The sequence below is a fragment of the Artibeus jamaicensis genome, unplaced genomic scaffold (genome assembly GCF_021234435.1).
Source record: "Artibeus jamaicensis isolate MK-2021 breed Jamaican fruit bat unplaced genomic scaffold, CSHL_Jam_final contig_3152, whole genome shotgun sequence".
Classification (NCBI taxonomy): Eukaryota; Metazoa; Chordata; class Mammalia; order Chiroptera; family Phyllostomidae; genus Artibeus; species Artibeus jamaicensis.
The window spans coordinates 1,756,338-1,781,139 of NW_026521729.1; the positions used below are offsets into that span (position 1 = coordinate 1,756,338).

At 44.4% G+C, this 24,802-nt stretch overlaps 1 protein-coding gene across 2 annotated transcripts in view; it reads right to left on the reverse strand.

Annotated features, from left to right (window-relative positions):
- RSPRY1 (ring finger and SPRY domain containing 1) overlaps positions 1-24,679 on the reverse strand; it is a 42,099-nt gene extending 17,420 nt beyond the window's left edge. Inside the window, exons 1-9 of one of the 2 annotated variants that reach the window (XM_037141503.2) lie at positions 24,531-24,679; positions 11,761-12,265; positions 7,477-7,529; positions 6,683-6,795; positions 5,491-5,617; positions 4,644-4,702; positions 2,762-2,828; positions 2,227-2,358; positions 883-998 (exon numbers count right to left, since the gene is read on the reverse strand). In XM_037141503.2, the coding sequence (XP_036997398.1) occupies positions 883-998; positions 2,227-2,358; positions 2,762-2,828; positions 4,644-4,702; positions 5,491-5,617; positions 6,683-6,795; positions 7,477-7,529; positions 11,761-12,110 (1,017 nt within the window). In that variant the 5' untranslated portion in view covers positions 12,111-12,265; positions 24,531-24,679. Of the gene's footprint in view, positions 1-882; positions 999-2,226; positions 2,359-2,761; positions 2,829-4,643; positions 4,703-5,490; positions 5,618-6,682; positions 6,796-7,476; positions 7,530-11,760; positions 12,266-24,448 lie in introns of both variants that reach the window. The other variant, XM_037141504.2, reaches the window with a different exon arrangement.
- Positions 24,680-24,802: the final 123 nt, after the last annotated feature.

Consider the following 24,802-nt stretch of genomic DNA (forward strand, 5'->3'; position numbering starts at 1 on the left):
GGGGAGGCTGACTGCACCTTCTCCTTATGAAAACCGCTGGTGGGCTACTGTTCCCTTCTCAGTGGTTCCGCAGTGACAGGAGTGCAAAGCTGAATGAAGCACACGCCATGTTATACTTTTCTTTCTGGGGAATTCTAACAGGGTGGGAAGGCCTTACAGATGGCTGCAGTAAGAATCAGTGAAGGCTACTGACTTCATTTTTAAATACTTCCAGAGCTTTGCTCTCAAAGTAGAATCTATCACAAATGCATAAACATTGCCCTAACCTGTCCTTGATATTGGTGGTGGGAAAGGGGGACATTTTAGGGCATAGGATGTGGCACCTAACAACAATGGGAAGCAGAGAAGTACAGAGAACACTTGGCAATATGTAAGATCAAAGAGCTGTTTGCGGTCACTCTTCAAACAGCTCCTTAATCTTGATGTGTCTAGTGCCTTGCGGTACCTTCCTGTACATCAGCAGCTCTCACCAACCTTCCCCAAAAAATCGGAAGCATTTCCAACATGCAGGAAAGAGGGGAAGCACTAGCCCAAGTACCATTGGCTATGCGGGGATTTAAAAAAGAAGGGGTTCTTTTATTAGAAACACTAGTCTTGTTACCTTTAGCTGAATAAAATGGCAGAGATTAAAAATGGACACATTTAACCAAACAGTCAATAAATATCAGTGTGCTTCCTGTATGTACAACACCACGAGGGATATAGGAGCAAAGGATATCCCCAACCTCTCTCCTGCCTCTTGTCCCTCTAACCATCCTGTGACTATGAAATACACTTCCATCTCCTCTGCGGGAAATTGCTTTTGTTCAGAACCGGGGCGTGAAGACGAGAACAAGATTCTTCCCCCCACCACCCCTAACGGTCCATCTGCAGGAGCTTTACCTCCAAGCCATGAGGTGAGATCTTCAGGTACTCGCTGACATCATTGCTATTCAGCATGGCCCTAATGCTCTTCAAGTCCACTTTCTCATAGGTCAGCTGCCTACCTTCTTTCAAAACTGCAAGAGGAAAAGTGGTCATGTCTCTAAGGCAGGCTGTTGTGGGAAAGAAGTTAGTGTTATGGCACTCTTGTTCAGAAGTGCAGGTACTTGTAAATGGCAGAGCTGGTGGCAAGACTTATAACCTTGGCTTTGTGGCTGCACGACCACGTGGATCAAGCAAATACCAGGAAAGGCAGCACTGCTGGGTCTATGCTTGCACTCCCTGTGTCCACCACAGACACGACTCAGCGAAACTGTGGGTTCTGTTCGGACCACTGCATGACGGGAGCATCGCAATACAGCAGGCCACACGGAGTGTTTGGTTTCCTAGCACGTATAAAATTTATGTTTATACTATACTATAGTCCATTAAGTGTACAACAATGTTATGTCTAAAAAGAATAATGTATATACCTTCATTAAAAAATACCTAATTGCTAAAAAAGAATGCTAACCATCCTCTGAGTCTTCAGTGAGTTGTAATCTTTCTCTTGGCGTTACCTCCCATTTGCAAAAAATGCAATTATCTGCAAAACGCAAAAATGCAATAAAAAGAGGTCTGCCTGAGTTTTGCATGCAACAACCTGAATCGCACTTTTTCGGAATTATTCTCTAACTGGCAGAACACGGGCTGTGCACCCCGCCAGCCCTACAATGCTGCAGCTACAGCTGGCAGTTCCACGCCCAACTGCGCTCCAGCACGGTGCTCGCTGTGAATGGGGAGTGAGGATACAGGGGTGAAATGGTCTTATTCCAGCAGCCCTTAAAGGAGAAAAAGAGGAAAATCAGGAGCCACCCCTGTTGTGTACGTCAGTGTATCAGACATAACTGGAGTTCTGAAGAGCAAAGTTGGGTCGGGGAGAAGAGTAACGAGAGGGAATTCCAAGCGAGGGAACAGGCCCAGAGGCAGGCGTGATGGAGACCTCTCTGTAGAGCAGGAGGAGACAGTGGTATTGGGAATAGCTGATTACACAGGGCCATTTCATTAACAGCCTTGATGCAGCAGGAGACAGGGAAGCAGTGTTTTGAGCGGGAGAGCGCTGGAATCAGAAGCATTCCATACGATTCTTGTCTGCGGGGCCCACAGAATGCTCTGATGCTACAGAGCAGCCAACCCGCCGACCTACCACGCAGAGGACCTTTAAGGAAAGAGCCGGCTCCCTACTGCAAACTGGAGACCAGTGATCCTGTACAAGAAATGGGTTGGGGATGGAAATAGGCATTTCGGTGGGAGACGGCGACTCACAGAGATTGTCCAAGCTCCACTGGGCACAAAAGCCAACCTGCCGTTTCAGGTACTCAGGATCGTCGGCCCAGGACTCCAACGTGACAAGCCGGTCACTGATACTGGATTCGGAGATGGTCAACTTATTTTCACCTGTTTGGAAAGACAGAACTCGAGTGAGCCCTGAAAAAGTCACGTGATTTGCCGGGCAGGTTAGTGGTGGGAAGCAGTGAGGAGAGGTAACTGCAGAACTTGGAAACTAGAATAATGACACGGCTCAAGAGCTCTGATATTTTCTAGAAAGTAGCAACCTCTCACTAAATTTTTAGCTATAAAAAGGGGGTAATCACTGTTACCAAGTCTGGGTTCTTAGGTGAGAAAACTCTCGCCTTTGTCCCTGTTACAGCTCACTGGCCTTGAGGTGTCCACACAGACAGAAACAGGACGGATGCGTGTCTGGTGGGGCTCCAAGCGTAAACTCAGCCAGTAACTAAGGAAATAAGATTTCTAACACCCGACATGTAAGATCATTAGTGCAAGAAGTCACTATACCTACTTGTCTGTGCAAACTTTTCCAGTGCGATAAGTGCAAACAGCATGACCGTGGGGTGGGCCTGCAGCTTCTGAAAGACAACGAAAGGTAAAACAACAGCAACGGAAACATCATCCCCTGCAGAGGCGGCAAGTCGCCGACTCCCTCTTCTCGCCCAGTATGTGCCAGATTTTTGTTGGAGCAGTCAGAAAGTTTTACTCATTCAAGTCCTCGATTATCCATTTGCTAATATTGTTAAGTAATGAAAAACTGAGATTGAGTCTCTTCAGTCTTATGTTATTTTCTTGAGTTTACTGGGTTCACTTGGATTCAGAAACTTCAAAAGTATCTGGTCAAATGCACTGTTATTTTACTCAGTAACATTTATATTAAGGCTTTATTAAATAAAAATAATGCTGATTCTTACATTCATTTAAGCAAGCCAAAGAGAAACATAGAATTATAGCAAAAAAAATGACTCTTTATTCAGCACCCTAAAAGGAACAATTCATCACTGCCATGTTCTAGAATAATAATGCAATTAACAACTAATGGCTTAGTTTTCCCTCTGTTCTCTGAAAGGGGCCCTAAGATGCTGATGGCAGGAGGGAGAGAGCAGCAAGGGAGCTCTTTCAGTGACAGTGACGTGCACATCACATGTGCTCACGTGGACAGAAGGGTCTGCCCGCTCAGCTCCGCGTCTCACGGCCATCCTCTCGCACAGCTGCGTGAGGGGTCTGCAGAGGAGCACCCATCAGATCCACTCACTTCCCTGGAGCCCGAGTAGGGTCTGCAGAGCTCGTATAACCACCAGCCTCCCCTGCTGCAAAGCCCATGCCAGCTTCTTGCCCTGTCCATTTGCAATCCCACTGTCTGGCTTTTCAGGCCCTAGGCCCTCCCCTTCTGGCAAACATGTCCTCATGTCTCTGAACACTATCTTCGGATCAGACAATCCTTTCTACGTAATATGCCAGGAGCGTGCTCATGCGTATCTCTGGGCCTCCGCCCTCAGCCCAGAACCCATCTCCCCCTCCCTGTGTGCACCATCAAAGCCTACCCTATGGCGTGGCCCAGCAGGGGCCCCACCCTCATCAGGACAGTCCGTCTCCACGACTCTCCCAGCCCCTATCTCCCACCTCCCAATTGCCTTCTCAGAACTCCCGCAGCTCTTCGTCTGAAGGAGGCGATTCTGCTCTTGATTATGTCCTGTCGTAAAATGAAGGCTCGCCGCATTGTCCGGGTGGTTTTGTACCCTCAACTGAACTTCCCAAGTGCCAAATCACTGGTCCTAGAGTACGTTCCTAACAGCGTTAGGAGTTTTAAGTACATATCACGTAGGTACTGAAATATAAGGTCTTTTGGATTCTGAAGAAGGCCAGTGCTCACCAGGCCTGCGAAAACAACTTTAAACTACAGACCAGTCAAGGCTGCAGTCCAGCAGTGAGACCTGACGGCGGAGCCACAGCAGCCACGAGACGATACACCGAACCCTCAACAGCAATAGTTTTAAGAGCAGAAGCAACGGGGGAGGGAGGAACAGAGATTCGTCTACACTGGAAATCGGACCTGATGGCTTCCTGGCCTGGAATGCCATGCAGTTTTGTCCACACTGGGGAGCTCCCTACTACCATTTGGCAGACCCCGAGGACTCACACTAAAGAGTTGGTCACGGCTGCTATCTAATAACTAAATTCAATACCAGACCAACCCAGCTGTTATTGCTCGTAATAAACTGCCATCCCACCCTCATTTTTTTCTAACATAGGGGGGAAGAAACACTCAGGGAACACCTGCAAATAAAATTTGTAACTGATTCCATCCTCTGTGCCAACGGCTAGGCTGGCAGTTTGAGAAAAAAGCACAATTCTAAACCACTAAGAATAACTGGCTTTGATGTCTCACTTACCAGACACTGTAGCAAATATTCCAGTATTCCTGGGCTGAGTAAACCTATGCTGGCAGGACCTAGATAAGCACAACAAACACTGATATAATTCAATGCGCTGGGTGATTTTTAATCAGGAGACAACCACACTGAAACTGTTTGGGTAGAACTCTCCCAAAGTACTCTCCTGTACATTATCTTACCCAAGCCTCCCGCTCTGAGGTAGGGACTAGTACTGTCCCCATGTCACAGCTGAGCAACTCAGCCCCTGAGTGAGGTGACTTACTCCAGGGCATAAGGCAGGGGGCAGGCAGTAGGGGGGGGAGGCACATGGCAGAGTGTGAACCAGCACCCAGTTGTTCTGCTTTCTCACCCACTGTTCCTTCCACCATGTGCGACATGACTGAGCTGTTCAGCTGTACTTCAATGTTAACTTTTCTAAAGTGGCTTCTATTCGTAAATAAGTTAACTATCTGCTTCTCCTCTCAGTAACTGCTCCGATTTAAAATCCCTTTTCTGCTTCCCTCCACCTTTGTCTCCATTACCTAAACTTTATAATGTGCATGCATATATGTATATTACATGTGCACACACATAATCTTTGTTATACTGAGTTCAGCCTTTTCTCCTATTTTTAATTTTAAAACTGATAAACACATTTTCTCTTAAATTTCCTTCTGAAAATCCTCAAAGCGTAATTACACTGCACTGTCCTCTGTGGCTTCTGAGTTACCCCTGTCCCTCAGTCTTGGGGGCCGGGGGAGGCGCATCCTGCTTCTGGCACGGCGGCTTTGCCCAGACCCGCAGGGCAGCTCTTTCCTGATGTCGAGGGGCCCGGACCACCCTTGCTGGGGCTTCCCCAAGTTACCTGCCAGTTTCTCTGCTAAGCAGCCCAGGACGGCAGATATGTTCCTGTGCCTGGCAGGGTGACCCGAGTCCTGGCACGCTACTTCTCCATTTAAATTAAGAATTTCGGTCAATTTCTGGAGCGCATCCTAGAAACAAAAACAAACAACTGGATCTGACAAACATGCTACTTGGTTTTTCCCCCAAGGCAATTCTCCCAGACAAAATCTATAATCAGGTGTTGGAACAACCGCACAAAAATGATACAGTGCACCCAGTGACACCGTCACTGATGGGAAATGGTGTCCGATTAACCTGCAAGCTGTCTCACACGAACTGCTAAATTCCACTTCATTCCAAATGTATCAGTTATACCAAACACACGCCATGGGCTCTTGAATCACGAAACCGTTAAATGATTTCAGTTGACACAATCTACCCAAATGCCGCTGTAACTTAGAACAATAGGGCCTAGAGATGTTGAAGTAAAAAGTTTACTTGAAAAAAATTTTTTTTTTACCAAGAACAAATCTCACCAGAGTTTCTGAGGCAAATTAAAACAGAAACAAACCTCTTACAAGCCTAGGAAACAGCCGGTTTCCTAGGACATCAGGGACATGGCCGAGGACGTTTCCCTTCTGTCTACATTGTTTCTGCATGTTGGATGGGCCTCAATGTCGGAGGCTTAAACGAATGAAAGACGCCAGAATCCGACATTTTTAAGAAGGGTTTCCATGGAGTTTATGGCCTTCAAGCAATGAAAGTTTGATACTTTCGTTCCATGTAAGGGATAATCAAGGTTATACAATCTGTAATGTTTGGGTAAGACTCGAAAGTGCTTTCAGTATGTTTTTTCTGAATAGAAAAATGTGTAAAAAATTTTGTTACGAGGGAATTGTTTAAAGATAAGAAAATTAGCTCAGCAACTGAATACTATCTTCTAGTTTCCAAACAAAGTTTATATTTTATATATAAATGTTTCCAGTTTTAACATTTTTAAAATTTTAAACTAAAGCTTTACAGTAAGCTATTGCTAGAAGGATGCACTACTCTGTTAGTAATAAAAAACCAAGTGTACATAATGAAATTAATATCGAATAAAACAGACCCCAACTGCACGAAGAGGAAATGCAATGTATCATACGCTCTCTGTGGCCGCTCGTCCTGTGTCTGAACACGGACGACAGCGTCATGAAGGGTAAAGACCAGCGCACCTTAGTGGGCAGGGGACATTCGTCCAGCAACAGCGTTATGACGGCCGGCCCCAACGGGTCCTCCAGCGGAATCACTCTGATCAACGACTGCACGACGTCCAGCCAGCCTTCATCTGAGAGCAAATCCAGAAGGTTACGCATTGGAGCTACTGCTTTCGAAATGTGAAAACATATCTTACAACATGAGATGACTTCACGGTAAAACACAAACACTGTTGGCCTTCGGCCTGTAGCTTCTAAGCAGCTAATGTGTGGCATGGGCATCGTTAGCGATTGTGAGGAGTTACTATGGAGGCAACGAATCGGAACTTCCAGGGGTCTGGTGATTTCTGGGCATCTTTATTTGGAGAAAATTCAAGCTATGGCCCTGCAGTCTCAAAATAGGATTGAAATCATTTTTGGCATTTTATTTATGACATAGGAGTTCACTAAGAAGATTAGGTTCTGGAGCGGTTGGCTCTACTTTTAGAATTACACTTAGGAAATTGAAGGACAAAAAATCATCCTTCCCACTCTAGGAAAGTTAGGGTCAAGGGTCTGTCAATGCTAAGGAGTTTTTCTGGTAGTAATGTCAGTGAGATAAAACTATTACTGAGAGGTGTGGCTACAAATTCAGGATGCAATATACATTTCCTGTCCTTTCTATAGGAAATTTCCATACACTAGGAGATTTTTTTTCTTTGTCATATGTGTTAAGTATTTTTGGAATCTTTTATTTTTTAAAAACATGGTCACAATTCTTCAAACTCATTAATTTAGTAGGAAGTATTTTTTTTAAAAAACTTAAAAAATACCTGTTTCTGCCATTTCGTGCAATGTAATCATTGAATAGGGAGGTTCCTGATCGCTGAAAAACAAACATTCAAGGCATCAGACTTGAAGAAATAAGAAAGGACCATTCCAAAGACAAGTTTACGCCGTGTCGGGGTAGAAAGAGAAATACGCAGTGAACGCAGGGAATGCGGAGAATGGGCCGGAGGGGACGATCAGAGCTGTCATCTGGCAGGACGAACGCATTCCACACGCGCTCATTCCCAGGCCACTCACTGCCCACACGGCCCACAAACACGTGGGCAGAGGGGCACACAGTGGGGCCACCACGTGGCTGAAGGAGAAGCACAGGACTCGAGTTAGAGACCCCAGCCTACTTTCTTTCGGCTTTACCTCTAGAGGCTGAGTGCCAACTGAGACAAGCCAGGGAAGTCAACATCATCTTCCTCATACTCACCTCAAAGAAAATGTCAGGGAGGGAGATAGTGATCTCAGCCGCATACCTCATTTTTAAGGACTCTCCTGGGAAATTGTCACTATCTGCTTTGGCTTCAAAAAATGGTGTTAGAAGAAAAAGAGACCAAAACTAATCGAGGAGCTATTTAATATTCTAAAAGGGCATTAAAGTACTCTAATTCAGTGGGTTTTCAAACTGTGATCCTGGGAAACCTGAGTGCTTTAGGAAAGTTTCAGTAATGAAAGAAATATTTTCCATCAAACAGTGATAAACTTAATTACTGAAGGAATATAGCTACCATTTATTTGTTCACATACTGTGGCTCTCTGTTTTACTATGATAAAAACCCTAAAAACTATTGTCTTCAATTATTTAATCGTCAGAATAACCTCGTGACATGGGAGTTACTAAATTCCTTCCAGGGATTCCTTAGGTACTGGCTGTTCATATCCTGTGTCTTTTCATAACGAGGGAAAATTCTTATTTAAAAGAGCTGACAGATAAAAACACTTTTGGAGAGCAATCTGGCAATAACAAAATTAAATATACATATACCCAACAATTCCAGAGAAACTAGGACACAGGTCACAGACACACCGGATGCTATTTGCTGCAGTGCTATCTGTAGGGACAAAAACTTGGATGTATCCTAAGTGACCATCACCAGATTAGAGGATACACACCACAGCACCTGGGGCACACAAAGGCACACACTGTCCCGGTCAGAGCAGCTGCGGCTTCACACACAGCAGCACGGTTCTCAAATGCAGTGCAGAGAGAAGTTAAAGAGAGATTTATGTTATGATATCAGTGACGTACCTTTTCTACAGGGGACAAAAAAACACTCTCTGTAAACTTCCTAGACAGAAACAAACATACGACAGGCAGATTGGAAGAACACAACTTAAGTTCACGGAATGGTCCCCTGCTGATATTTGGAGGTAGGTGGTAAAGAGGATAATGAAATTGGGAAAGAGGAAAAAATAATAAAATATTCGATAGGGTCAGCAACCAGTAAGGAATATGAGCACTTCAATTCTATACAGTTATACCTGAAGGACACATATATCCCTACATTAAAAAAAACAAAAAACTTTGTAAAAAAGAAATGGAGTAGAAATTTCTGGCAGGAGGCAGGTGCTAAAGCCACAAGACTGCAGGGCCCTGGGTCAGGAACGAGACAGAGGTGACCAGGAGCACTGTGCCCGCAAGGCAGGTAATGGGGACCAAATACCACCTGTGCATGGGATGAAGCAGACTCACCAAGTGAGGCTGGGGCGGGGCCCCTCTCAGTCAAAGGAGTTGAAAAAATTATGAATGATAGTCTGAGCTATAACTGGTATAAAGATGCCAGTGTCTAGTGGGGGGAAAAAAACAAGCAGAGGCAGCCCTGAGCAGGGCCTGGGCCTGTTATGGCGGGAAGGGACTCAGAACCATCAAGTTCAGGTTCAGTCATACTCGGAAGGTCCCTGGGACCCAGAAGGTGACAGCAGCAAAAGTGGCAGGTTCTACAGGAAGAGAGAGAGAGAATATGAATGACAGAGAGAACACACACACACAGTGAGGGAAACAATTCCCATTAGGAGGAGTCTGCAAATTAAAGTTCTAAATCACATGAGAATAATGTGATTCTCATGTGATAACATTCATATCATTGAGGACAAAGTCACTACCCCCAAAATGCAAATAACAGAACTTTAAAATGATTTTAAAATAAGTGCATTTAAAGTTGCTGTATTTCTCACAGCAACTGTCTCCTGTCAGATGAATGCCGTCCTTTCCTGAGTAACAAGGAGAACACACACAGACATCCCTCTGGGTATGATCTTCCCAAGTCTGTCTATCTTTCATGTCTTGTTTTAAAAGCCTTATGAACTTCATAGGTTTTCAAATTCTTCTCCTTTAGTAGTTTAAACCCAGCTACATAACTATGTTTATAGACTGTCTGAACCTTTTGGCCACTGTGTTCTCCGGCACGGCACTTCGAGTTTGTTCTACACCTGCCTATTTTTCCGTTCTCGAAAGAGTTATTAACTACAATTCAGTACAACAGGTTTAAGATGGAAGTTGCCCTACTACTCAAATGTACACCATTTGCCTCATGGAAGTGAATTCTGTGCTTTATCAGCAAGTTCACTTGCAATGTGTAATATTTTCCCAAAGTTTGGAAATACAGTTCCTATCTTGCCCCCGCGCTCTCTGACACACTTTTAAAAATACATGGCAAAGTCTGCTCTGTATCTGTTTTTCCAATGGGCTAAATAGCATTGCTTACGGTTTATTTCCTTATTTGAGACGGACAACTTTTCACTACACTCTTATGGTACTTCCCAAATTTCACCATAGCAGCTTCTAGCCCCTCACCTGAGTTTAGGGGATGTAAATGGCATAGCTTTATTCAACGGGTATTTCCTCCAAACATAGTGGCGTTGCATTAAATTATTTAGAAACCAGACCTACTTCACAGGCTGGTTTTAATAAACTTTGGAAGGCATTTCTGATCTGGAGTGGGGAGTATCTGTGAGAACCACTCTCTTCCAGTGTGTTCTATAGCAGATGCAGAGATGCGTAAAACAAATTTATTTCTATGAAGGGGAAAACTCCCTCAGAATAACATGCACAGGTACAGTTCGCTTTATGCTATAATCTTGGAGGAACTAAACAAAACCACATTCTAAACATGTGATTATCACCCTGGCTGGTGTGGCTCAGTGGATTGAGCGCCAGCCTGTGGACCGAAAGGTCATGGTTTGGTTCCTGGTCAGGGCACATGCCTGGGTTGCAGGCCGGGTCCCCAGATGGGGGCATGTGAGAGGCAACCAATGGATATATTTCTTGCACATTGATGTTTCTTTCCCTCTCTTTCTCTCTCCTTTCCCCTCTCTCTAAAAATAAATAAATGAAATCTATAAAAAAATTAAAGTGTGATTATCCACTCCTTAGATATTTAAATTTACTAGCAGAGCCTGAAGCAAAAAGAATACAGATATAACTTAAAATTATCACTATCTCGTGATAATCCCTGTAAGAAAGGTATTATTCCCCTTTCATTTTAAGTATTTTTTTATTATTTCCCTTTCAAAGCTGAGGAATCTGAGCTTTAGAGAAGTAACTCACCCTGTGTCACGTAGCCAGTTAAAGGGCTGGGACACGATTTGAACTGTGGCCCATCGCGGCTCAAAAACTTTTGCTCCTAACTACCGAACTGTACGGTTCAGTTAAAATATTGTTTTCAGTTTGAACAATGCCCTTTGATTTCACTGTTATTCAATCTAGGGTTTTGAGTTTAAGGGTCAGACAAAGCAAAAGAGAAAACAGAACAGGTAGAGGTGTGTCCTGCAGTTTCAATTTACACGTTCCCCAAGCGAGTCTAAGAGGGCCAAGCAGGGAGATAAAAAAGCGGGGAGGGGGAAACTCCGTGATCTGTGTTCCTGCGCTGCCAACGGAAGTCGCACGTAGCCGCGCTCTTGGTAAAGCAGCTCATCTGGAAGCTCTGGTCAGTGGAGGAGAGAGGCAGACAAGTGAAGGGTGAGTCTTCGTGAGACTATATCCTGCGGCCGCCTACCATACAGACTCACTCCTTATTCACTGTGTGCCCTGATAAAGACCACAGATTAACTAGCGTTTTCTGCTCCGGAAGTGTTTGGACATGTCCAGACCGGAGTGGGTGTCAGCCAGTAAGAACACCAAACCGTACGGTGCACTCTGCCATCGGAGAAGGAGAATAATCCCCCTGCCCCCGGAGCACAAGGCTTGGCGAATACAAGCTCTGAACCGAGGGGTCCAGGAGCCACAGTTCCCGGCAGGACGCCTATCACTGCATAGGAGGCGACCGTGAGCACATACTTACTTATCTACAAGAGTTCGTATGACCGCCAGCGTGTCCAGCACCAGTCCGTCTACATTTTGTTTCTTTCTCCGTGGCTCGTGCGGTCCTCGGCCCCTCCTTGGTGGCCGGACAGGGTCCCGGGGTTGGTTCCTCGTGTCAGCGGTGGGCACGGCACTGTTCTCGGCCTGTTGCTGCTGGTTGTCAACACTGTCTTCTGCTCCACTGTCATCTCGGCAGATGCAGGAGTTACCCATGGCAGCGGTGGCACTTGGAGTCCCCAGCAAGTGGGCTATGTGCTCCTCGAGAGTCAACAGCAGACCCTGGCCGAGGCTTCTGCTTGCTAAGAACACGGCCCAACCAAAGACAATCATTTAGATAGTTTTCAGTTTTCCAAGTACTGTTTTCATAATCCGGGGCTGAGACACTTGCATCCTATTTGTTTTTAACAACTGGGTGTTGAAGAAAGTTGCAGAGTTGATCTCCAACATTATCAGTTACAGGGAATCCTGGTCATCCAGCAACAGTTCTAAAAGGAAAAACACACACAAAAAAAAGACCCAAGAAGAAAATGAATCAAAGGTTCTTGGCTATTCAATTGCTCAAACTTTCCTAGTTTGATTTTATAGACAGTAGGATTACAAATGAAGACTTGTCTTTGGTTATTTTTATATATTTTGGAACCAGAGAGGTATCTCTGCATAAGAGAATTAACAATCACCAATTCCTTTTATACTCAGATTATAAAATTGATTGCTAAACCACATCCTTGTAAACCACAGGAATTGCCACTGATTAAAAAAATATATACGTGTAGTTCTATCGGTACAGAACTGCTGATACATTAGGAGCATGTGTGCAGGTATTTGGGGCTCCTTTTGCGTACAAAACAAAAAGAAGCGTCTCCTTTCTTAATTCATGTGTATGAGAAATTCAGTGTTTCAAATAAATTAATTACAGAGATTTGTTGTTTAAAAAGTTATGATACAACTGTGATAGCATCTGTCTGATAGCAAGAAGAATAAAAGGATGAAGTGTTCCACTTAAATGACCCAAACTGTGGAGGTTTCCCGTGGAGGCCCTGAGAATTTACAGAAATCATAACAGTCGTTACAAACTTTCTCTGTTATCTGAGCAAGATCGTCTTGGGGAAAGGCCAATATTTATCACTCGGTTACATTTTCACGATGATCAGTTTGCTGCACAACACATCTGCTACAACGTTTAGGATAAGGATGCACCGATTACCATGGAAAACACTGACCGAGCAGCTAGCGCCGGGCACTGCCCTAGCAATGGGAGGACGAGGCACCGTCCCTGTCCTCCAAACATCTGGAGATGACCACCCTCATCCCACACAGTACGTTTGTCATCAAAAACCCCAATGATAGAACCAGCTCTTCATTAAGCTGAGAAGTCTGGTTAAGTCTAGAAAGAAGTAAAAATGTAGAGGCAGGAGGCTGACACGGGGCTGGAAACAAACAGCAAAAAATCATGCCGAGACCTGGAAACTGGGACCCATGAGAACGCAAATGGACACACAAGGAACAGAGACTAGTGTACAGTTTTTACCCAGCACTTGGCTGTTTACTATGAAATCCTCCGATATTGAGCAATAGCTCAGGAATAGACATGAATTAAATGTATAATTTGGTGGGATTAGAGCAAGGGAAAAATTACTTCCAGTATTTTAGATAGATCTGCAGCAAATTCTTTAAAAATATTTGCCCAGCTTAATTATTGCTCTTGGAGGGGGGACTAGTAAAACAGATACAAGGGGAGGGGAGGAGATAGGGTGGGTTAACATAAGATGGGAGGAGAGAGGAGAGGTGACAGACAGCACTTCCCTCCGGACACCAGGACAGCAATGGCTGAGCGAAGTAATACCACAAATGTTCTGGGTTCCCCCAAACAGGCTGCCCTCAAAATTGAGAGGTTGACCTTAAAAGGCTATGACTAAAATATAGGTAGGAGTGTGACGTAAGGACTCGGCTGGAAATAGCTTTTTGAAAGAAAGCACATGCTGAACCAGCAAAGAGTGAAGTAATACCATTCCTATTAGTGCAGGAACCAGGGTATATGATGTCCTTCAGAAGCTACGTATCCAAGAGGTTTCAGTGCTTAAAAGGACAGCAGACAGAAATCTGAAATGATGCATTTAAAGGGTCCCTGGTATAAATTTCTATTGATCTCATAAATTATGCCGGTTTCCGAGAGAGACCAAAAAGCAACACTCGAGAAGCGATGCGCTGGCCCTTCTGCTGGAGAGGTCGGGTGCAGAGACACAGTTGGAACCATTCAGATGGGAGGAGGCAGAGAACCCAAGGTTTTCTGGCAGGTTTGCCACGAGGCAGTAGCCTAGCTGACAGGCCAGTAGAGCACTTTCTTAATATTCTAAAGTATTATATTTAAAAATTTTATCCACTACTTCTTAAAAGTAAGGAAAAACGAATATACATTCATTTTGAGACCTAAACCTGCAAGTGTCTACAGATAGTGAAAGCCTGTTCTGCTCTCACCCGAAATACTTCCTTCCCCACCCATTCCTCTCCCAGAGGTAATCCGCTTTAAAAGCTTCACCTGTTTATTCCCATACCTACTGTTATGTACATACAACATTGGTACCTAGGACGATGCCCTAAATATTGTGCTGTGACTTGCTTTTCTCCCTTAACGACACATGTCCCTATACCACTCTGCCATGCAGCTACCTCATGCTACATACGGCTGTAAAGAAACCCACACTCTGGATGACCGGTGTCCCTTAACCGCTACGCTATAAAAATCTGTGGCCAAACCAAGTAATTCTTTGGGGACGGCAGAGGGAGTGGTTCAGAATTCCGTACAAGGGAATCTATCAGGGAAGGCTTCATGTCCCGGGGGAGAGCTGTCTCGCCCCAAACTGTTCTGTGGTATCCAAGCTCCCAGAGCAGAGGGGAATTCTGCTCCCCGGCCTCTCCACCGTCAGCAGGGAAGTCAGGGGGTGGGGGGGCACGATACGAAAACAGTAGATTCAGCCCCACCAGACGCATTACGCTGGGGAAGACATACCTGAGGAGGAGAGGCCACTCGGGTACTAAAAGTAAACTGGCAGTGATTTGAGTTCAAGGTGACACTAGGACCCAGCAAACGAAGCCCTGAAGGGGAGCAGAGGATCCTGTGAAGTCACAGTTCAATGTCAACACCTGTAAAGCCGTTCAGAACAATGAGGAAGAAACAGCTGGGAATGCTCATGAGGAAAGCAGTGAGTTAAAAGGTTTGTTGGACCTCAAATTTTAAAACTTTACTCTATCCAAAAAATTTTTGCTAAGGCTTATCTAAACTGAATATAGAATTAATCTATGCAGCTTTGCATTTAGTAGAGTTTCAAAGTAAATGGAAGATATCCAATACATACATACATACGAACATTTTTAAAAATCTGACTAAATTTGCAAGATAAAAATTATTTCCTCCCTCTTTCCAAATTGAACTCAAGTGTAGTTTCAGATCGATTGCTTCCAACTCATTTTCCTTAAAATGACCCACAAAATGATGTCAACTACAAAATTTGTCAGAGAAGGAAACTGAGCTTAAAAAAAGTTTTCAAATATTTTAAAAACAAAGACCTTCTTTCTTGAAGACTAGCTGTAAAGATCAAGTATAAAGAAGAGGTTAATTAAGTGGGAGAAGCTGTGAGGCATTTCAAAGATAATGCTATCAGACGTACAAAGAAAAAATAAAAGCTGTTATCTCTTAAAATTTTCTGAAATGAGCTTACAGAGTATTCTTGAGGGTAGCGGCCTGAAGGCAGAGTGCACAAATAAACAGAGCGTGAACTCTCGGACCTCCTCAGCACCACAAATCTATATAGCTCTTCACCTGGACATGGCTGTCACTCCTGACACTTTTCTGAGAACCAATGTGAATTCTTTAGGCAAAACACTGAGCAATGAAGTTAAACAGTTACACTTTGATAGCTTTGTTTTATCTCGCTCCGAAAGCATCACGTGCCCACTTGCCAAGGTGCTTGCTCTGTTTTCAGACAGTGAGGCTGGGTCTGCAGATGCTGTGCAGGACGCCCGAGGCCCCGGAAGCACAGCTCCCAGCCCCGCAATGTCCACAGCCCGCCCTGCACGTTAGCTGCCCTGACTACAGACACACTGTAAAACAGGGAGATAGTAACACTCCTCAACGCCTCCCAGGGCCCCTGTGAGGATGGAATGACATGGTGCTTGTAGAACACGTGGCACAGTGCCTAACACTTAAATGGGATCCCAAAATGCGAGGCGTTACTATAAAATGAGCGCCTAATAATGAGAGGTAACAAAATAATCTGGGGGGGGGGGGACTCTACAATAAGACCTGGCCTCAGAGCACTAAGATAACTGAACAACTTAATCTGTCATAGGGCTCATCTACCCCTATACTGAAATCATCTTTATTTAATCTGTACTTTCAGACAAAGAACCTTGGAAGGGATTGTAACTTCATCCTAAAGGTGATGAGCATTAGAATCCCTTAGTTACTCCTTCAAGTGCAAATTCCTGGTTCCACTCCAAACAGCCAGAATCAGAATTTCTAGGATGTGATCCAAGCAAGTGTTTTCTTAAAAGCTCCCCAGGTGATTCTGATGGTGGCCGGGCCTGGAAATCACTCTGCCATAAGAACCTAACAAAGAACCTGGCACAGTAGGCAGGACGTACTGACTGACTGATTGCAGGACGAACTGAAACACTTATGGGTGGTTCTTCTGGGGTCAAAACAGTTCGTCTTCCCTTCCAGAAAAACGAACTGGGACTATCTTTGGAATGGGCAGCCACAGTGCCTGTCAGGGTACAGTTCCAGCCATTAGTGACTGTGTACCGTGTGTATCGACACAACGAATAAAACGGCTCCCTATACTTCTCACCAGATCGACTCTGTGAAGTAACATAATGAACCCACATGGTACTCTGCTCTTGGACTGTGTCACCCAGGGGTCGACAGACCAAATGGAAGAGAAAATGAATGAAGCTAGAGATCACGTAACTATGTAATACCTATATACCTCACCTCAACGTTGAAGACTGCTTAGCAGTAGATGGTCAGTATAGTCAATTTGGTGACCAAAGACCTTAAGCTAATCAAAAAATGTAAACATATACAACTGTTAAATCTGCAGCTGTGGCAACCATCAATTGATATGGCAATTATCGACCGTACTAATGATAATTAATCTGGATGCCACTGCTTGGTAGAAAGACTTCTCCCATCTACGTGGTAGTGCTGTTTACGTCATTAAACTGCTCAGCTTTTTTCCTGCAAGAGCACAGTTATAATCAAGTATTCCCTCTGCAAATCTATTTCTCTGAAGAGCGGTAATACTAACTTTGATTCCCTTTTAAAACATAAAGACCATTCTTCCATTTCTACATCGTTTGTGATTTATTAGATTTCTAGATTTTAGATAGTTTTCAAAGCTGCTCTGAGGGGGCAATCAAACTCGAGCAATGAGTTCCTGCACTCAGAGCACAGACCTCCACCAGTGGAACTGGGCTCACCACAGGAGACATCTGGCCAAGTCTAACCCTCTCTAACAAACGGTCCAGGAATCAATTATTCATCTCTGCAAACATTTGCTTGCATTCCATCATAATACAGCTCAGGGACACTAAGAACACTTCCTTTTCTCTGAAAATAAGACTTTGGGATTATGCGGGCAAGAAAGGAGAGGCTGGCTAAAGGAATGACCGAAGGCAGGAAAAACAAACTTGGGTCACAGGAGGACGGTGGCTGACGTCTTCCCGGTGTCACTCGCAGACACGGTTATGGGAGGGACGAGGCATTCTTCCCCGCCCCTCACTTCTCACCGCTCAAGGGCTCAAGGCTGAACACGCGGCACGGAAACTGACAATACACGATGCACTGGGGATTTTAACGACTTTTCTCTCATTAGAAAATGTTTTGGATTTTTCCCTAAGACAAAATTATACGGGAAAACTCCTCCCCCCTCATGTTTACTACCCCAGACCCATTTCCATTTTATTATGGAAAATTTCACACACAAGGCAAAACTGAGTTTTATAGTGAACACCTACATACCCACCACCTGGATTTTGCCAATAACATTATGGTAACAACATATTTTTGTTATTGCGTATTATAGTAATATTTGTTTTATCGCATATCTATCCATCTCTACCCATCATCAATCCATCTAATTTTTTGATGCATTTCAAAGTAAATTGCAGACATCAGTATACTTCCCTCTAAATAATTCCACATACGTATTACTAACTGAATTTCAATATACTTTTTAAAGCTTTTATTTATTTACTTTGTTAGAGAAAGGGGAAGGGAGGGAGAAAGAGAGGGAGAGAAATGTGGATCAGTTCCCTCTCCTACGTGCCCCAACCAGAAACGAAACCTGCAACCCAGGGACGTGCCCCGACTGGGAACAGACAGAAACTTTTCCCTCTGGGGACAATCCCAACCCGCTGGGCCACACTGGTCTGGGCTCCATATATTTTTTAGAAGTTAGATTTACATATGAGGGGAACCCACCCATATGTAAAAACTAGGTATCCTTACATGTTTAAACTTCTGTCACCTTCAAAAGTACCATTTGATGCAATACACCTATTGAGATGGTTTTCCCACTGCTGAAAACAGTTTGTGAACTTGTCAATTTTGATGCCTTTCAGTGCTTCTGCTGTTTTTTTGTTTCACCTCTTCCACACTGACAAAGTGTTTCCCTTCGAAGACATTTTTTCATCCACGGAAACAAAACGTATCAGGGTGAGACTAGGAAAACAGGGAGGGTGTACACTGGTACAGACGGGTTCCTAGAACACTTGCCTAAAGAGGACTCGTGCACTACAAGGGGCCTGCCCTCCAGGAGATAATTCCGGGGGTTGGGGGGGGAGGGGTCCTCCCTCGTACAATGAAATGCACAAGTGTTACATGTGTGTGTGCAGGATTTTGTCAAATGCATACACCTCTGTAACTCAAACCGTTTCAAGACAGAAAACCTTACCCAGAAATGTTTGCTTTTAAAATACAGTGCAAGACACCCTAAAGACCATCATTTTCTTACTGAAGTTTGTGTTCAAATGGGAAAAACTTGGAAGTCAGTAAGATTATTTGGTAGTATAATAAATAGATAAGAAAAGTGTATTATACACCAAGAATACACTTGCCAGTGGTTGAAATAGAAGCCACCTAAAAGCATTTTAACAAGGGTATTTTCATCTCTAGACTCTAAAACATCTGGTTTTGTGGGGCAGGGAGGCTGAGGAATATTTGCTTGGAACTTTATTTTTCTTCCCAAAAGGAAAGGCAGCTCAGATATTTTTACATGTCATCCAGGTGTCCAAATTATCTACCTGCAGTGACACTGGCCACGTGAAGCTTAACTCATACAAGGTAGCATTGCCTCCTGAATTGTAACCTTTCAGTTGTCTGGGGCACAGGATGGTTCTGATGCTTGTTGTACGCACTGAGGTTGGTGTCAGAAAGTGCACATTGGAGGGGAAAACAGATCATTTTTCTGACTGAACTATTAGGGAAGGAGTATCTGGAAAAGCTTCCCCTAAAATGTCGAGAGCCTTCTAACCCTGCAGCAGCAGGGTCTGTGGTTAGGAGAGACTTGGGGCAGAATTAACTACAGAATACAGCCAGACCTAAAACGGTGCAAAGGAAAAAGGGGGAAGAGGGGAATCCTTTCAGCATCTGAAAAAATGTATTCAAAAATAAAATTTAGGGCTGGGATGGAGTAAAGAATTTCCAGACGCAACTAATAGTTAAAAGACACACACACACACACACACACACACACACACACACAAGTAAATAATCCCTGCCTGGGCCCAGAGACTGAAAATTCACGTTGGACCCAAACAGGAAACACCACGGAAGAACGGAGGTAACACCGCGGAAGAACGGACATAAGCGTTAGTGATGGCTGCAGTACGAAGGAGAAAACCAAGTGCAGGACCCGTACGATTTGGGATTTTTGCCCCAGGAGACAGAATAATAGGAAATCGCGCAGATGTGTTATCTAAACACAGGATTCATAAATCTGAGGCATATGGATTTTTCTATTATAGAAAACACTTTACTGTTCAGACAAGTGAACAAAACGTATCAACAGCACAAACAGTGAAGAGCGACACTTCCCTTAACGATCTACGTAAAATGGTGTCATCTACTCAATGACACACTCAGTTGCATACCCGGAACTTAAAAGCTATTCAATGACTACTTGAAGTGAATTTATTCTAAAATCTGTAAAAATAGTGTTTCCAAAATATTTATCATTTTGAAAAACTGAGACAACATCCTTCAATAAATATGAATCCAATGCTTATATGTCGCTGAGCAAAGGTGCAAAAAGGTCCCTGTAAATGGAGATGGAAGGAGACTCGACATGGTGTGGGGACCACACAATGAGCCTGGATGGTGTGGCTCACTGGACTGAGTGCAGGCCTGGGAACCAAAGAATTGTGGATTCGATTCCCAGTCAGGGCACATGCCTGGGCTGCAGGCCGGGCCCCCAGTGCAGGGCGAGTGAGAGGTAACCACACACTGATGTGTCTCTCCCTCTCTCTAAAAATAAATAAATAAAATGTTAAAAAAGAAAAACCATGCCACGCAATTATATAATGCCAATGGTCTATTATATAACAGAATTGTACTCCTGAAATCCATACAATTTTATTAACCAGTCACCCCAATAAATTCAATAAATAAAAGAAAAGGAAAAATAGGTCCCCTATGCTCTTGGCAAAGAAATGAAGGACAGCGATAGACAAGGCACTGGGGGCCCCCACGCATAACGTTACACACGTCAATAAGCCCGTGGATGGAGTGCTGTCCGCCCCCGTGGGGGAGGCCTCTTACTACACCATCTTCTAGTGCAAAAGGAACCTAGTGATGTCAAGTGTTTCTGTACAAGCAGGTTTTCAGGTGAGCGCATCTCAGCATCAACAAAGGGGTGTGGAGGATTTACATCTTCACTGCAACATGCTCATGTCTTAAATTATAAGCCAAAATATTGTTGGTACAAATACCCTGACCACAGTGAAAGGTTAACCAGAAGCCCATGAATTAAGCTGATAAAGAAGCTAATAGTAACTCCCATGAAGAACAGAACAAACAAAAACCACAAGAGGAAGCACAGTGGAAAAATCAGCACCCTTCCTGGTGACTGCAGGAGTCCCGGTCTGCACAGGACCCAGCTCTGCACTGCGCCCAGGGTCTCAGGACAGACTTCCTGGGAGAAGGCTGTCAGACAACAGTAACCTCTACCGTGCTAGTTTTGGTTGATGAATACCATGTTTTAGTAATCCTTAATAATTCACTTGGCAGGTTGTGAATCAGTAGCCCTTGGGCATATGTAAGTATGACTAGCTATGAAGCAATAAGAATGAAGAAAAGGAACTGCATTTCCCACAAGGTGGGGCAGGGCAGGAGTGTGACACTGGGGATCACTGTGGGGATCATTGTAGGGATCATTGTAGGGATCAGTGGGGATCTGTGCCTAAAGGGAGCAAGCACAGCAGAGGAAACACAATTCTTCAGAAGGCAGAAGGGGTAAAAACGCTCACACTGAAACATGAAACTATGAGGTCATAAAAAACTGGCCAAGTAAGGTATTTCAAACCTTCTATTTGATGTGTAGAGGACCCATAAAATTATGCCTGGAAGCCATAAGTTCAAGCAATAAGAAAGATACCAGCAGGGTTCATTCCTTAAGGAACTTAAGGAATGCATCAATTCTTTGCTATTTCAAATGCATTCTTAGTTTTTAAAAGCTTAGAAAGAGAGAAAGGAGAATATTCTCTAGGGAGCCCAGCACTATTCATAAGATTTACCTCATTTAGCCTTGTATATATCACACAGTTATCTACAGTTAAATAGGCTTTTTTAAAAAAACACATTTAACCAGTGAGCATTCCCTTTCAGAATGCATACTGAGAGTAAAATAACAAATATGTACGTTTTCTTAATCAGGAAGATTGGCACGAAAACTATTTCAAAAGCTGACTTATTGAATAGATAAACCAAAGGGAAAACATTCTTTCTTTTACACTCTTAAAAGTTGTTAAGTCTCCTAAAGCTTGCAGCCCAAGTTTGGCATTTACTACTTCCTGAGTATTCTGTTTTCCATTTCCTAATTTGCATACCAGGGAAAAAGAACTATCCAAATTCAATGGTAAATGCCTTGAAAATGTCAAATATTTGAAAGAAGCTAAACTGGTAGTTTACTACCCGCAAGTAAGTCTTGTGAAAGAGAGGACTGGTTCCGTTGTAGCTCTCAAGCCCTCCTTTTACAAGGGTCCCATCACACAACAGAAAATCTCTGATTTAGACTAGTGTAATAGTGATTGCTATCCTCAAGAATTCCTAACAATTTCTCAAACTATATAGTTGTTAGAGTTTTGAAGGGAGAGCTGTATTTTAAAGGATGCAAAGTGACGTCTCAGTTCATGATAACAAATTACTTCATTATTAGGGAATGTACAGGCAATTCTTGAGACTAAACTAAGCTCATGAGTTGAAATAAGCTGTTGTAAATGCACTTCAGGAACACAAAACGATTTTTTTTATTCTCTTGCCAAAACATACTTCAGAGTTCTTGTTTCCCCCTATTCACTATAGAATAGGGGAAATGTTTTTATTTCCTCTTGATTCTTAGCCAACTTACTAAGGGCACATTTTGCTGACAAAGCAGAAAAAGTCTACATAGCATATGCTGGCACACTTCCTATAATCAATAATTTAAAAATAATCATGGAGTACAGAAATAATGAAGGGTTTGGGAAAACAGCAAAAAGCAGGTCACGGACATTAAGCAGCAGGTCAGGACAACATGAATCCTGGGAAGACAGAAAGCTCACAAAAATCCCCGCAGTGATTTTTTTTTTTAAAAAAAGACCCATGAAATATAAGCTTAGAAAAACAGGAAATACAAGTCAGGTTTTTGTTAAAAAACAAAAAAACGCCAAATTTCAAACATCATAAATTACCTAATATTTGGAAAACCAGCTAATAAGTGCCACTAACCAAACAGAATAATGTCATACCTGGACACAAGCATCTTTATAACCTCACAGAGGATGCTACAAAGCAAGATGTCATCCCAGGAAGTGCCAACTCCACAAATGATGAAAAACCATGTGGAAGAGGAAGTCAAAGGCAATCGCTACTCTGTAGTGTGGAACTGCTATAGGAAGGCATAATTCATGGAGAAAAAAGGAGGTCTTGTGTACAAAATCACAGCTGAGAAGACAGATATTCAGTACCTGTAGACAAAGGCCATATACATATACAGGAGAGGTAGTTTATATTATTGAGATGAAATTACTTGGGAGGAAAATTTCAGTTGTCAGGGAAAAACTTCCCGAAGGAAACCATTATATTATAGTGCTACCTCCTGCCAGCCCGTCAGAATTTCCAATTAAAACTCCGAGAGCAAAAACTGGACATCCTTCCACCCACCGAGGTAGGGGTTGACACCCATGGGTTTAGACCATAAAGTGACCTAAACGGCTGTGAGCCTTGAGGCTTTCAGTCTAACACAGCTCCCAGCACTCCAAACGTGAACGACAACCACTGTTAACACCAACCCCTTACATCGACGTACCGCTTTATGGTTTAGATTAAGTGCCTTCACTTTTACTCCCTAACAGCCATTTGGTAGTAGAATCACATACTTCACTCTCACACGGCTTGTAATTTGGAGAGTACTTTCCACACTGCGCTTTTTTACAGGAGAGACCTACGTTGGTTAAGTCACTTGTCTAAGGATGAGTAGATGGTGGTAGGTGAGGTGCTGGGACAACTGACGGACTCTACTCCGTCAGTAACAGACACTTCAGCCCTTAAAAGTTCAAAGTACAACGCTCGAAGATCAACCTCACTGAGAAAGGAAGAAGTGCAGTCTCAGTGGACCATCCCTGCCTTGATTTCCCTCCCCAAAGACAGAGAAACTGAGGCAGTCGGTAAGGGCAAAAGCCTGATCTAGAGTCACGCAGGGAGTGTTGCTGGGATGGACTTCCTCCCCCCCACCTGCACTAAGCCCCGAAGCAGCTGAATTCTGTGTTTAACACACCGGGTTGGTCTCCAGAGAGAACGGTCTTGCCAGTCCCGCTACCCTCTCACTATTCCTCACTGGGAATTTCCTACGGATGAAGGTCTCTTCCTCCCAGAACCACCCCGCAATCCCCTCTCCTCAAGGCCCTTCACCGTTTTTCACATCGGGCCTCCGGAGTACCGGAATCTGCTGGCTCTGGCTCCCAACTCCTATCTCCTCTCTCCAAGGCATCTCTCTACCCCGAGGCGATTTTCATGTCTCCCGGGGAAATGTCGGCTTCCCACCCGGGCCACCTAAATCTCGAACTCCACAAAAGGAAACCCCCCCAAAGCATCTTCCCATCTATCTCTTCCGCCCTGGACACTGCCGAGAGCTTTCCTAAATATCACGACCCTCCCGAGAGCTACCTGCCTCTCACCTGGGCCGCTTTAGCTGCGGCCTTCTCAGAAGAGCAACCCCTAAGAATCTCCCGTCAAGAACCCTCTAAAGCGAGAACCCCTCTTCCAGGAACATCTTCAGGCGCCTTCAGCACGGGCCTCCGTGGAGAACCTCAGGCTGTTTCCCAGGCTCTGCCGAACGCCACCCATCCTGGAGCCTCCCCTGACACCAGTCAGGTTCCCCGCCGCAAGCTCAGGGGACTGTCCCCTCCCTTACCGATGTCCCCTGCCCTCGGACTTCTCCCCCACCCTGTCCCCAGGGGCTTCCCGGAGCACGGCGGCCGGGTTGCGGCACTGACTTTCTCCAGCTCCAGGATCCACTCGAGAGGGGGAGGCAGTGGCGGCGCTACTCCTTTGTGACAGGTCCGAGAGAGCGGTAAAGATGGACGCGAGGCCACGGCGCTGCCTTTACACGCAGGGCCCACCCCCGCTTCGTACTGCCCCGGCCCTCGACAGTCCTCTAGGAAACGCCCCTTCCGAGGTGGCAATCCCTCTCCCTGACAACCAATTACCTGTCCGGAACGTTGTCACGTGACCATACGGTCTGCCCCGCCCTCTAGGCGCGAATTGG